Below are 15,701 nucleotides of genomic sequence, written 5' to 3' on the forward strand. Positions count from 1 at the left end.
TTTCACCTTTGCACCCAAACAATTCATACAAATGCATACCCACCATCAGCGTGATCATAATTGGAAGACCATATGTGATTTCGTTAGTTGACTCAATTAGAATAACCGTCAGGCTGATTGTCATGCGGACTACGCCCCCTAGGAATGCTGCTGCACCAATCAGAGCAAAGGTTCCAGTGTAGATATGGCCTAAACCAATGTAACTGCAAAAAAAATAAATAAATAAAAAAAAAATGAAAAAAAAAAAAAGTTTTCCATCAAACAGGCTCTCAACCTTCTAGTTGATATTATGTTAGCTGGATACAATGTGAATAATATTTAGAAATAACAAAGGGCATACACATGGACAATAATCATATTCAATTATAAACCTTCAGCAGATTCTTATTTTCTATTTTCTAAGGATATACACAGGAAATAAGTCCCAAAGTCATAAATACTCTCAAAAAGAAATCTAATTATTGTAAAGACTTGCTTCAATAAACCACATTGAAGATCTACTGACATGGCAGACTCTTGATTTGGTAGTCGTACTTTAAGAGGACTCCTAGAGGGTCCTATTACTATGACAGAATCCCAATTAGCAAGTCTGACAAAAAAAGCACAAAAATTTAATACAACAAAAAGATGAGGTAAGAATAGCCTATATGTTTGTTTTACAAAATGAAGCTCTGCTTTTAGATTAAAAGCCCAAGTTACAGTGCTTTGTAAATGGTGCACTGGTGACCTGGAGACAAGCTTCTTCTTCTTTCGGCTTTTCCCGGTTAGGGGTCGCCACAGCGGATCACATGTCCGCTCATGACTGACAGTGGAGTTTTTACAGTTTTGAGTTGCCAGCCCGGCACCCAACCTTCCACAGAAGGCACACACACGCACGCACTCACACCTAGGGCCAATTTAGTGTGTTCAATCCACCTATAGCATGTCTTTGGGATGTGGGAGGAAACCAGAGTACCCGGAGGAAACCCACGCAACCACAGGAAGGACATGCAGACTCCACATACAAGGCACCCCAGCCGAGAATCGAACCGGAAAACCTCTTGCTGTGAGGTGGCAACGCTAATCGCTGCACCACCGTGGCCGAACGGTGACCTGGAGACAAGCAGTTCACAGTACTTATTCAAGACCTACTGGCCACAGCTCCAAATGGTCTTTCAGCTAATATGTTGAAATATATTTACTGTCTCCAAAAATGCATCAAAATTATACTTCCTGGTGAAAACAGAACACATTGCATGATAATGTATTCCACAACCAACCTACTTAGCGAGTACAGTATTTATTTTAACTGTGTGGATGATGTACACTGTTAACATGTCCTGACCCACCCTGCTAAACATCAACTTGCCAATGGACTAGCACATGTCTGAGATAAACATCACAATCAAGAATGCAGTAGGTCATACCACAGACCTATTTGACACCATTTATTTATTTATTTATTCTCTGTAATGGAACATGCTATAACTAAAAAATATTTTGGTATGTTTATCAAGCTTTTATTTTATTAGGTTATTCAATCTGTTAAATAAATACAGTTGTCACCACAGAAAGTGGTTGGATAATGCAAGGGGAGTGGCAGAGATGCAAATAAATGATTACTAAACAAGCTGAGACAGAAAGGTTGAACAGCTACTGTAGGTTTAGTGCACTGAAAAGAGGCTTCACTGTCATGTATGGTATCTGGATGGGTAGATGGAGAGATACAGAAGGGATGAAAGAAGAGGAGAGAGAAAAAGCAAGTTAGTGAGCCAGGTGATGGTGAAGAGGAATATAGGAGGGTGTAATAACATTAAGAAGGGAGGATGTAAGGAGGAGAGTAGGAAGAGGTAAGGGAGGAAGTAATTAGTTTATGGAAAATGGTGATAAAGAAACAAACCATAGATATGTCAATAATTTGTCCTTAAACAAAGTGAGGGATAGAACAGCATCTAGAATGCACTATATGGATGAATAGGAATTTTTGTCTATCCAGGAGTTGAGCAGGATTACAGCCATGTGCTCATTAGGTGTTGTTTTAATTAAAACTTGAAAGACTTCACCTGAGCCACTTGTTTAAATGCAAAGGGGATGGCGTGCCAGATTTCAGAAATGTAGCAGGAAGAGAGGTAGTTATCAGCAGAGTTGTTTGATTTAGTTATTAAGATTCCTTTTTTAACTACTGAGCAAGGAGGCCAGTTTGGAGAATATTGCTGAAAGAGATTAGTTATGCTAGAACAATGTTAAAGTTTGTGAATAAGGCTACGGATGGTACATAGTTAGGATGAAGCCAGGCAGTTCTAGACTGTGTAGCTGCCTCAGTGGTACACAATGGTGAGACTGGCACATTACGTTAGCAGCACATTTGGTAAGTTAATTGTGACACTGCTCAGAGAGATTGGTCTGAGTCACCTACAGATTACTGAGAAAGGGAGCTGCACAGAGAAGTGGAAGGAGGAACTTTGAAGCAATGTATTTTCTAGTATTATCTGTTAGGTCTGGTTTTTGCAGAGGGCCCCAGTTTTTGATCTTTTTCCTTACACTTTACATGGTGGTCAAATTTCAAGTTGTCATCAATCTTTACACTACATGATTGTGGGTTACTTATTCAATTTTTATGTTGTTTGAGGAGGTTAAAGTGAAGAGGGAGTTCTGGGTATAGAGTTATTTTTGGGTAAAAAGAATGAGCTTGCATTTTTTGAGGTTTAGAAGAAGCTGGGAAATGTATCGCCATGTTTTAACTGAGGTACATGAATTTTGGGTTAGTTGGCAGAGTGTATTTATTTATTTTTCAGTGCATATCAGAGTGGAGTCATCTGCATACTGAACAATTTTTGCATGTTTCCTTACTGAGTGGAGGTCATTTATGACTATGCTGAATAAGAAGGGGACCTAGAATGGAGCCCTGGTGAACTCTCAAGGAAAGGAAAGGAGAAATGTTACTTTGGCATTTAACAGGCTGTTGTCTCTGGACAAGTAAGTGTCAAACCAAGCAAGTGTGGCTGTATCTAGGCCTAGAGAAGATACATTTTATAATAATTTTGTGTGTGAGACAGCATCAAAAGTATTTAAGTAGGCTTCTCTCGTTTCTGTTTTGACCTATAGTAGTTATGAAATTAAGTAGGACTACAGAAGTGCTGTGGTTAGTGCAGAAGCCATGCTGTGTTGGAGACTGCAGATTATTGTCTGAAATGAAAGAAGTAGCTGTGTTGGGATACATTTCTCAAGGAATTTTGAGAGAGGAGACTGAATGGCTATTGGTCAACAGTTGGTAAGATCTTACCAAACACATATCTGTGGAAGTGGCACTCTTGTGTAAAGGTCAGAATTTTTTTTTTTTTTTTAACTTTTCTAGTGAATACATTTATCTTCAAACTGATGAAGGAAAAATACCATCCACCTTTAAAGAGTGTGCTTATGATATGCAGCACAAACTACAGCCAAAGAAGTCATGACACCACACAGTTACTAAGACCTTAATTTACATTCACTTGCACTTGGTGAACACTCAGTGGGCTGAAGTGAGACTTAAGGGCCGTAGGCCCTGAGCCGACAGTGATGAAAAAATTCTACAGCTTCATGGAGTAAAATGTTAAACTAAAAGCACTTAATTACCTCTCAATGTTTAAGAAAATGCTAGAATCCTATTCAACCAAGAAAATGTACTGTGATAGTCTCAGATATGCAGGCTAATTTTCTCCTTCATCTGCTTGCCAAAGCACTGACGTTAATTTCTGTTTCATTAATGTCCCATACAGCTCTCTAATGGCAATATTTGGGTTAAATACGGTAATGCATATATGAAAGTACAGATAAATTTGACATACCAACTTCAGTAATAAGAGACTGCTAATAATTATAACATACTTTTGGTGCAGTAAGGGTTATGGAGCTACATAAGAACTGCTACACTAATGAAATGATCCTCTCTGCTGAAATTTTATTAGCTCTGTTATGGATGCTCCCTATTTACAAAGCCATTCTCTATAACATCTTTATCTGTTTTATTTTCTGTACTACTTCTCGACAAACTACAGACACATTTTATAACACTAATACTACTGTGAACTGAAATCCACTGTTTTTACTCTTGCATCTTATATTTGTGAGTAATATATTAGTTTGCTGCTATATGTAGTAAACTTTACAAGTTTGTTATACACTGTGTTATGAATTACTACATGGCCCAGGTTATGGCTGAAAAAAAAATGTGGATCAGGTCACCTATCTAGTTAACAAATGTAAAACAAAATAAAATACAAAATAAAAATACAGTAAACTCTCAGTTAACCGGCACCCATGGGGATTGGTAGATGCCGGACAACTGTAGTTTCTGGCTGCTTGAAAGTGGCATATGGAAGTGTGTGTGTGAGAGGTCGGAGAGAGAAAGAGTGAGTGAATGCATATATGAAAACAGAAGAGACTGTGTGGGCGAGCGATCACAGTGAGCGAGTGAATGAATGAATGAATGAATGAATGAATGAATGTATGAAAGCTGAAGAGACTGTGTGGGTGAGTGATCAGAGTGAGTGACTGGGTGAATGTATGTATGAAAGCTGAAGAGACTGTGTGGGTGAGAGATCGGAGTGAGTGATTGGATGAATGCATGCATGAAAGCTAAACAGACTGTGTGGGTGAGTGATTGGAGTGAGTGACTGGGTGAATGCATGTATGAAAGCTGACGTGACTGTGTGGGTGAGTGATCAGAGTGAGTGAGTGAATGCATGTATGAAACCTGAAGAGAGTGTGGGAGAGAGATCGGAGAAACAGTTGAGTGAATGCATGTATGAAAGCAGAAGTGACTGTGTGTGAGAAATCAGAGAGATGCATGAAAGCTGAAGAGTGTGTGTGTGTGTGTGTGAGAAACTGGAGAGAGAAAGAGTGAGTGAATGCATGTATGAAAGCAAAAGCGACTGTGTGAGAGACTGCCAGTTGCTTGAGTTCCGGTTAACTGAGAGTTTACTGTACAATAAAATAAACAAGCTACACCACCATCTTGTCTCTTAAGCAGGTGGCTTTCTTGTCAGCTTCTACTTGGAAGCAACTAGGTAATGCAGAAATATTAAAAACACTTTTGGACTTTAAACAACTTACCTTCTTTGGCATAATCCAACTTTTACCTAAATACAATCAGAAAACTGAAAAAGTGGAAAAAGTGACTGGACCACGGAAGAAGAAAAATAAAAGAACCTAAGTTACAAACTGACTTTCTCATACAGGAATCACTGTAGTTTCTCTGAAGAAAGTTAGACAATATGGACAACTAATGCTGTCATTCTAAACTAAGAATATTCATACAGCTACAGAATAACAATGGAAAGGACATGATATGTTCTTGCAAGACTGGCTTCCCAAGCTGCTGAGAAAAAAAGATGCAACAAATTCAGAAAGAAGCAGCACATATGTTCTTAGCTCTGAAGCCAGCAACTACAGAATCACAGGGGGATCAATCTTCATAAAATTGACACTTTTATCCTTGATATATAAATAAGAAATTCTTAAAGGTTAGGTTGGCTGCTCCATTACACTGTAAGGATGCTAAGATCTCTGTGGAGCAATGATTACTCAAATAACAGTGAAAAAACAAACAAAGCATCTTCAGCCCCTCATTTTTGCATCAAAGAAGAAAGAGATACAATGCAACACTAGGTACCCATTGAATTATTACAATTAATATCTCTGCATGTAGGACTTTACAGAGCATGCCATGGTCCAGGAAGTACTATTAGGGCAATAAAAAGAAGTTATGTACTGACCATAACATTCCATCTGTGCTGTCCATTTTTATTCTTCCTCAGCTGTCGCATTTAACCTCGGATCCAACTCAGCCATTACTGAAGCTTGTGGTAACCAAAAAGCTTTCAAGCCTCTCCCTTACCTATAATGCACCAATCCCTAACATACCCCACATCTTGTTTGCTGATTTTACATGAATTGGTACCTAGCATTATGCATTTATAAAAATACATGAAAATGTATATGTTCTACAGAGGGAACTATACCTAGAGCTCAATCATAAAGGACAGTGATGTCCTTATAATGTCTCATTCTTCCAGAAATTTGTTGAAACAAAGGATATTGCAAGTTACATATTAAGAAGTTATGTACCTACCATAACGTTCCATGTTAGTTGTCTTCTTCTCGCCTTCTTTCTTGCTGGATGGGTTCGGAGCCTATCCTCGGCTCCGACTAGACTATCTACTAAAGCTCGAGAGCTATTTACTGGCTCGAGGCCCTCCCTATATCCCACAATGCTAGGCGTCAGATCCCCAGATCTCGTTTGGCAGAGCTAACACCAAAGAAAGATTCAAGGACACCTGTCCAACCACAAGGAAAACTATAGAACAAAGACAGAGGAGGACACAATGTACATCAGAGTTGTCCAGAAGAAGAAGGGCCCAAAAGGGGACTCTTCTCGGTCTGTCCAGGCTACGGGGATGGAGGGTGGGATGCAAGAAAGAAGGCGAGAAGAAGACAACTAACATGGAACGTTATGGTAGGTACATAACTTCTTAATGTTAAGTTGTCTATCTCGCCTTCATTCTTGCTGGATGGGACAGCGTCCCTAGCACCTTAGTCCTGGGTGGCTCATCGGAACAGACTCTTGAGCACAGTGGAACCAAACTCAGCTCTATTCCTAGAGGCCACATCCAACTTATAATGCAAAATGAATGTATGAGGAGTGGCCCAAGTGGCTGCGGCACAAATAGATTCCATTGGTAGTCTTGCTTGAAAGGCTACTGACGTAGCCAATGCTCTGGTGGAATGACCTTTAGGTTTAGCAGGGAGTTGTTTATGTCTGAGTTGATAAATCAAGGTAATAATAGAGGACAACCACTTGGATAAGGTTACTTCGGAAACTGGCAGTCCTTGTTTGCCCTCAGCATAGGACAGGAAAAGTTGGTCTGATTTTCTTATTTGCTTAGTCCTGTCCAAGTAGAAACGTAACTGCCTGTGAACATCCAAGCGGTGCAAATTTTGTTCAGCTTTGTTCGAATAGTTAGGAAAAAATACAGGCAGATCAATAGACTGATTCAGATTTGTTTCAGAGGGTATCTTGGGTAAAAACGAAGGATTAGGCCTAAGTGAAACTCTGTCCTTATGAAACACAAGATAAGGAGGACGAATACAGAGGGCTTGAAGTTCCGAAACTCTCCTAGCTGATGTGATGGCTACCAAAAAGAGAGTCCTCCAGGAGAGCAATTTTAAGAAACAGGAAGCCGCTGGTTCAAAGGGGGGGAGAATCAAGGAAGCCAATATCAAGTTCAAGTCCCACGGAGGCGGGGGATCTCTGACCGGGGGCCTAAGTAACAAAGTTCCTTTGAGAAAGGCCTTGCAAAGTTTGTGGGACATGATGCTGGTTTCTGACAGGCTAGCATGGAAATTTGCAATAGCAGCTAATTGGACGCTAATGGTGGCAGAGGAGGAACCAGCTTGAAAGAGCTCTGCTAAAAAATCTAAAACATGATGGACAGGGGCTGTAAAAGGGTCAATATTCCTAGCCTCTGCCCAGAAGGAGAAATGTTTCCACTTACTAGCATAAGTCTTCCTGGTGGCATATTTGTGCGAAGAAAGTATGATTTCACACACACCGGCTGAGAAATTAGCGGAAGCCTGGCTAAAGTTGGAAGTGGAGCAACCAAGGAGTAAGGTTGAGAGACTGAAGGGACTGGTGCAGCCCGCCCGACTGATGAACCAAGAGGTCTGGCACTGGGTCCAGATTCCACGGCTGCTCCAGCAGGTGGCGATGCAGGAACGGGAACCAAATTTGTCGAGGCCAGTAAGGGGCAATGAGGATCATCCTGGATCCCAAAGCGGTTGCTTTCTGAATTAGCTTGAGAATTAGGGGAAAAGGTGGAAATGCGTACAGAAGACCCCGGGGCCATTCGTGAACTAGAGCATCTCTGGGGGAGTGGCCGGGAAGGGGGAAGAGAGTGAAGACGTCGTCGCACTTGCTGTTGAGAGGGGTTGCAGAAAGGTCGCAGCAAGGTTGACCCTATCTGCGGAAGATTTTGTCCGCTACTGATTGATTGAGAGACCACTCGTGAGGCATGAGAATAGCTCTGCTTAGCCTGTCCACTATGACATTGGACCTCCCGAGGATGTGCGTTGCTATCAGAAACCGTTGAGAGGAGATCGCCCACTGCCAGAGTCTGAGTGCTTCTCGACATAAGAGATAGGACTTGGTTCCGCCCTGCTTGTTGATGTACCACACTACAGACATACTGTCTATCTGAATTGCAATAGTCCCGGTGGGTAGAGAGTCCTGAAGAGCTTGCAATGCCGAAAGCACCGCTCTCATCTCCAATACATTTATGTGCAGATGGTACTCTAGAGGTTGCCAGGTGCCTTGGACAGTCCTGCCCTGAAAATGCCCCCCCCCCCGATCAGGGAGGCATCCGTGGTCACTGTGGCAACAGGAGGAGGAAGAACACACGGTCTGCCCTGGAGTATCAGAGGGGAGACCATCCACCAAGCCAGGTGGTCTTTGCACGATTGAGTGATTATTATCTTGTGAGACATTGGAAGCTGTTGAAAGGACCATTGGGTAAAAAGCATCCACTGAAGAAGCTGCATGTGAAAACGAGTCAGGGGAACTAGTATGATTGCTGCTGCCATGAGGCCCAAGGTCTTTAGTACGACTCTGGCCTGAATCCTGTTGCACTGTAGTAAGGCTTGCACATGTCGGTGGATTTCTGAAACTCTGTCGAGAGGAAGCCTTGCAGACAGATCTTTTGTATTTAAGCTTGCATCTAATAAAGGTTATAGACTGACAAGGCGACAATGCAGACTTTTCGAAATTTATTGATATACCTAGCACGGAGCAAGTTTGGATGGTATAATCCCTGGCTCATAGTAGCTGATGCCTGGTGGGAGCAGTGAGGAGCCAGTCGTTCAGATATGGAAACACCTGGAATCCTCGCCGTCTCAGGTGAGCTGTAACCACTGCCATGCATTTGGTTAACACCCTGGGGCTGTGGTGAGACCAAAGGGCAGGGCCCTGAATTGATAGTGACTGGCTCCCAGCCGGAAGCGGAGAAACCTTCTGGAGCGCCTGTTCATTTTTATATGGTAGTACGCATCCTGAAGGTCTATGGAGCACATCCAATTGTCCTGACCCAAAAAGGGTAGAATGGACTGGAGAGTGACCATCCGGAACTTTGTTCTTTGAACAGACTTGTTTAGCCTGCTGAGATCCAAAATGGGTCTCCAGTCCCCTGCCTTTTTTGGCACCAAAAAGAACTTGGGAGTAGATTCCGGATCCTTGCTGGTCTGCTGGGACTGGCTGGATGGCTCGTTTGTCTAGCAGTTTTGAAATTTCTAGCACTGCCTGTTCCCTTAGACCAGGTAGAACATCTGGAAGGGACTTGGTTGTTTGTACCGGGGTGTGGACAAAGGGGATCTTGTAACCCTCGGATATGATAGACCGTACCCATTTGTCTTGTGTGAGGAGATGCCAGGCTTCTGAGTACAGTGACAATTTTCCCCCAACTGCCTCCGAAGGCGGACAGTCGGGCAGCCCCTCAGGGGTGCTGAAAGGGTTTGTCAGAGAACGATTCTGCTACCCTGATTTTGCACTCCCCCTCTGCCCCTCGGGCGGCGTCTATTATTGTTCCCTCCCCTGCCCCTGGAGGGAAACTCGCCACGTGTGTCAGGCACAACTCCCTGGGGTTTCCAAAACCACATTTTTCCACTCTTCTGACCCTTGGGGAATGGTCTAGAGGGAGTGGAAAAACTGACTCCCACGGCAGAGAGAGTCTTGCCTTCCTGCTCACACCTGGTAAGGGTATCTTTCACCTGTGGTCCAAACAGAGCCGAACCATCGAAGGGGGTATTGGTGAAGACACCTTAAAGGGGTCAGCAAAGTTGCATAACCGCATCCAGGCATGTCTTCTCAAATCCACGCCTGTACCTGCGGCCCTACTCGCCCCATCGGCTGCATAAGAAATGAGCGGCATGGAGGAGTTGACGATAGAATTAAGGGTCGCCAGCTGGGAGTTAATCTTATCTTGAGCCCCCGCAGCTGATGGATCCTGAAGGGTATCACCCAGTTCCTTGAGAAGATCCCTTTGGAGACGGGTGAAATGGCACAGATAATTCAGCGACCGCATAGAAAAAAGTCGCTGAGGAAAACACCCGCTTCCCGTACCTGTCCATTGTCCTAGATTCTTTATTAGGTGGATGGACAGGCACCGAAGGGTCAGCCAGCTCCTTCTTTGTGGCTGCTGCAACCACCATATCATCAACAGGGACACCCTTTGTCAAAAATTGCTTGTTGGGTGGGGCTGTAATAAATTTAGTAGGCCTACGGGGAGTTGGTTCCACTGTGTCCGGGGCTGACCACGCCTTTCGAGCCACCACTTCCATTAGCAGGTCGAAAGGTGGAGACACCCAGGAGGTGGAAGGGCGAGAACCAAATGTGTCCAGGTAGACCGACTCATCCTGCGAAGGGTTAAGGGCAGTCCAGTTCCCCCTCTGCTTAAGGACCTCTAGGATGTCTGAAAAGGAGACATCCTCAGAGGGGGATCTTGGGGACCCTTCCGAATCCTCCAAGTCGGTATCAGACGTGACTGACTTGGGGGAGTCGACATGTTTCCTCATACATTTTCTCTTCTGGGGGGTCTCCTCCGAAGGATCGGGGGAGGCCTCGGAAGAGGAAGATACACCCAATAGGGCGACCTGGAGAGTTTGCTCTCCACGCTTGGGGTCAGGAGGGTGGACAGAGACCGATGCAGGTACCATGGGGGGGGAGCCGAAGGGGCTGATCTAGGGGCCGACTCAGTAGTCAGCACACTCCTCATGACCTCGAAGGTGCCCCTGTCAGGCAGAGCAGAAGGTCCCCGCTCCAAGGAGACGAGAATCCCTGTCGGCACCGAGAGGGATGGCTCCGAGGCCGATGGGGCCGAGCTCACCTGCGCCGATGCTCCGAGAGGGAGAACGGGCTCAGAAAGAGTCTGATGCCACTCGCCCCCTCGGAGCCGACGAGGGAGTCTCGGCGCCCAGATCCCTCCAAGGACGGAACCAAGGAAGAGATTGGAGCCGACGAAGGAGCCGAAAGGTGTGGTATCGGTTCCGATGTTACCAAGATTCGAGCCCCAACCAGCTCCGGCTCCGAACTCAATAAGGGAGTCTGAGGAGGAACTGCTGTAGATACCGGGATAGCCACAGTCTGTTGAGATGGGCTGGTTAACATTTTGGTCAGGGCCTGCGACTTAAGGAGTCTACTGACTACCCTCTCTAGGTCATGATCAGATAGCCTGGAGGACCGAGATGAGTGGGACCTATGGCTTTTCTCAGATTGGAGTAATGGTGGACCTCGGAGCCGAGTAAACCGATTCTAGGGAAGGGGACCTAGAACGTTTTCGGCTCGAAGACGGTTCCGACAGTAAGGTCGGAGCCGACTGAGGTCTAGAGGTGTCGGCTCCAGCCGGAGCCGACGAGGAGGCAGGTGCTCCACCAGGCGACGGCTCCGAACTGGGAGCCGACGGCTTGGCGGGCAGAGGATTTACCCGACGAAGGCTTGGTCGGGGATCCTTCTGGCTTAAGTAAGCCTCTCAGGATGAGCTTGTTCCTATGCTCCTGCAGGACTCTCGGGCTGAAGGCATGACAGACCGAGCAAGAGTCCTGCAGGTGTAGGTGGCCCAAGCAATAAATGCAAGAAGTGTGACCGTCTGTCAGAGACATCTTCTGACAGCACGAGTCACACTTCTTGAAACCTGAAACTTTGGTATCCTTAGACATGATGGATACCAAAGAAAAAATTCACTAGTGCTTAAACACACAGAAAAAACACACACACACTAGTTAAGCTAACAATATTAGTAACTACACAGTTAACTATATATAAATATATACAAAAACTACAAACTGTAATAAAGTGAAAGAGCTAACACTACCCTATTAATACAAGGAAAGGGAGGGGAGATTAGCCAATGAGAAAAAAAGGGGGGGGGGAGGGAAGAAACTCTCTAACTAAAACGAGTTTCTAAGAGGGAATTTTAGGGAGTAAACAGAGAGTTAACTAACCAGAAAGCTATAAAAATAACTTAGTTAACTTTTAATATATATATTAGAAGTAAAGATTAATACGACCTGGAGCCAAGTAAAATTGCAACCTCGTAGCTGAAGCGGCAAACGAGATCTGGGGATCTGACGCCTAGTATTGTGGGATATAGGGAGGGCCTTGAGCCAGTAAATAGCTCTCAAGCTTTAGTAGATTGCCGAGTCGGAGCCGAGGATCGGCTCCGAACCCATCCAGCAAGAATGAAGGCGAAATAGACAACTTAACATTACATGTTACAAAAGAATAAAGATTTGTACAGAACAATTAAAACATTTACAGAAATATAATACATTATGTAATAAGCTTTTAGTGAGTTAACATTTAAACAGAAGGTTACTAGTCCTTTTGGAGGCTGGGTAAACTGAACATTTGCAGAAAAATACATTTTTGTCAAATAAGGTCTTTGTAAGTAAACATTAAACAAGTAGCTACTAGCTCTTTGCAGGTTAGGTGGATCATTTTGTATGGAGAGAGTACCAGAAAATGAATTATGGACATTTTTACGAACCTTTGGGATCCCGAATATTGTGGGGATCTTGGGGTTACATATGTTAAGGAAATTCTGTTCTTCCATAGATATTTGACTATTCAAAGCATGTCCTCATAGGTTCATAGATTAGTACTAAGCTAACTGCCCTTGCGAGCCATTTTAAGCCTAGCCAATTATCCCTTGTGAGACTCAAGCCCTGCACCTTGTGTTTGTGAGGCAAACACCTTAACCATTAGGCCACCCTCCTAACCCAAAGGTCAAGAATAAGATCTATTTGATGATAGGCTATATTTATTTCGTTGATGGAAGCTCCCTTGTAAGTGTTCGAGTACAACATGCTGAACATTTTGTTTACATAATCATTCCTGTCCATTACCACCACTACCCCTCGTCTGGCTTCATAACACTCAGACTTTTGTTGTTCATTATTTCTTGTAAAACTGTTGCTTCTATATCATTCAAATTGTGTTGACCTCTTGCATGCTTAGTTGTTTTTAAATAATTTCTAAAGTTAAATTCACACAGCTTTTCAAAGAGTAAAACTGTAGGATGAAACAGGGGTTAAAAATACTAGGTCCCTTAATAGGGTTGGCTGAAAAGGAATTAAGTTCAACATGTCTGTTGTCATTGAAGTACAACCTAAAGTTAATTTTTCTAGTGTATAACTTTAGCTGGGGTTGGGAGGATGGCTTAATGGCTAAGGTGTTTGCCTTACAAACACAAGGTGCAGGGTTTGAATCTCACAAGGGATAATTAGCTAGGCTTAAAATGGCTCGCAAGGGTAGTTAGCTTAGTACTAAACTATGAACCTATGAGTGCTGAAGGACAGAGACGGGTCTAGCCATAATCTGAGGTACTTAAAAGATGGACCCTGCTACAGAAGGGTAAAGAAAAAAAAAAAGAAAAAAACAAAATAAAGGGAGGGAGGGTGGCCTAATGGTTAAGGTGTTTGCCTTACAAACACAAGGTGCAGGGTTTGAGTCTCACTAGGGATAACTGGCTAAGCTTAAAATGGCTTGCAAGGGCAGTTAGCTTAGTACTAATCTATGAATCAGGGCTTTTTAAACTTGTGGTAGGTATAAAGGCAAATCCCTTTTCAAATAACTTTGCCCAATTAACACCAATGTTTAACACACTATAGTTGTACATCTTAAAATCTCTTTGTGCATTGTGTATAATGGTATACTTGTTTAGTTCCAATTCCTGCAACTGTGGTTGTCTCTCCCCCTCCATACTGTTCCACCTCTCTGTCCCCTTCTCCCCTTGTTGTAAGCAGCATTGGGCTCCCAATAACTCAGGGGTGTATGATGGTGTTGTTGTGCCTGATCCTCTCTCTCTATAAGCCTCTGTGAACGTCTCAGTGGGGGGTTCCCTAAAGGGAATTCAGGTTGATTTTGGTGCGCTTCAGGTTCAGTAACTTCTTCTAGCAAGTTTGCCCCCCCCCCATTTACATGGCCTACATGGGAAGCTGATATTTCACATCCAAACCTTGGTGGTGGTGGTGGTGGGGTGGATAGGCTACACCTTTATCATACTCGGCTCTATCTCTCTCTCAAATTTTTTAATTTTTTTATTTTTCATCAATAAAATATCACTTTCAATACTTTTAAGCATATCATTGTATTCCTCTAACTTGCTTTCAAATAATAAATCATTGTATATACTTTCATTTAGTCTATTAATAACAATGTTAAGTTCACACATTTGTGTGTCATAATCTTTAACAAGTAGTTCAAGCATCTTACATCCATGCCTGTTGCACAATTTCAACAGTTCCTGGTGCAGTGCAGAGTCCCTTTTTTAGTCCAGTTAGATATTTCCATACCTGTAATCCCTTTGGTCTATTTTTCTGATTTCTGTTGTCCTATGTAAATAAATGCATAATTGTCTGTGAACATCCAATAAATGCAGCATATATTTATCTTTGTTTGTAAATTTAGGAAAGAATACTGGCAAATTAATGAAGTGATTACTACTGGAGTCTGACACCACCTTGGGAAGGAAAGACACATTGGTTCATAATGTAACTCCATCCTTATGAAAAATCAAGTAGGGAGGTTTTGATGACTAGGCTTGAAGTACTGAAATTCTTCTAGCTGAGGTAATGGCCACTAGAAAGACAGTTTTTCAGGTCAGGAATTTAAGGTAACTTTTTTCTTATAGCTCAAAGGGGGAATGAATTAAGGCTTCCACAAAGTTCAAATCCCATGAGGGAGTGGGGTCTTTACATGGGGGTCTCAATAGGATAGTGCCTCTCAAGAATGCTTTACAAAGTTTAGAAAAGGCCACAGAAAAAGTTTCAAATCCAAAATGAAAATTAGATATTGCTGTGAGTTGAACCTTAACGGTAGAGATGTTCACCCCACTCATTAAACAGAAAATCATTTCTGCCATGTTCCTGTTGAGAGACCACTCGTGAAGTAGAATAATGGACCTGCTCAATCTGTCTGCTATCACTCAAGATTTCCCTGGAATGTGCATTGCTAAGAGAAATCGGTTGGATGAGATCACCCACTGCCACACTCTGAGTGCTATTCAACACAAGGGGTATGATCTGGTCCCTCCTTGTTTGTTGATGTACCAAAATGCTGACATATTGTCCATTTGAATTGCAACTGTCCTTGAAAGGAGGATATCCTGGAAGGCCTGCAACACTAAAAGCACTGCTCTCATCTATAGGACACTGATATGCAAACTGGCTTCTTTGGGGGACTAAGTGCCTTAGACTGTTCTCCCCACCCGATCTGGGAAGCATCCACGGTCACTATGGCCATGGGCTGAGGAAGAATGAAAGGACGACCTTGTAGAACTTGCTCTGAATGAATCTACCACCAGAAACATTGCCTGCATGCCTGAGTGACCCTTATCTTTGTTGCCATGTGCTGGTAGAGAATGGAAGATTGTTTTGCAAGCATCCATTGAAGAATTCTCATATGAAACCTTGCTAGAGGAACTACAATTATGGCAGCTGACATCGACCCCAAGGTCTGAAGGATGAAATCAGGCTGAAAAAAAGAAGTTATGTACTCACCATAACGTTACATCTGAGTAGTTATACTTCATTTTTCTGCAACCTGTGGGTATACGGATCCGTATCGTATCCAATCCGGCAACTTTTTTCAAGTATCTGCTCCAAGCTTCGAGCTCCTCCCCTTACCCATAATGGCC

At 43.3% G+C, this 15,701-nt stretch overlaps 1 protein-coding gene across 1 annotated transcript in view; it reads right to left on the minus strand.

Moving 5' to 3' along the window:
• Window positions 1-15,701, minus strand: part of CLCN6 (chloride voltage-gated channel 6) — a 1,280,196-nt gene that overhangs the window by 507,748 nt on the left and 756,747 nt on the right. The window contains exon 16 of the mRNA XM_044075232.1: window positions 44-203. Coding sequence (XP_043931167.1) covers window positions 44-203 — 160 coding nt within the window. The remainder of the gene's footprint in view (window positions 1-43; window positions 204-15,701) is intronic.

Source organism: Protopterus annectens, chromosome 1.part1 (assembly GCF_019279795.1).
Source record: "Protopterus annectens isolate FY-2018-M chromosome 1.part1, PAN1.0, whole genome shotgun sequence".
Classification (NCBI taxonomy): domain Eukaryota; kingdom Metazoa; phylum Chordata; order Ceratodontiformes; family Protopteridae; genus Protopterus; species Protopterus annectens.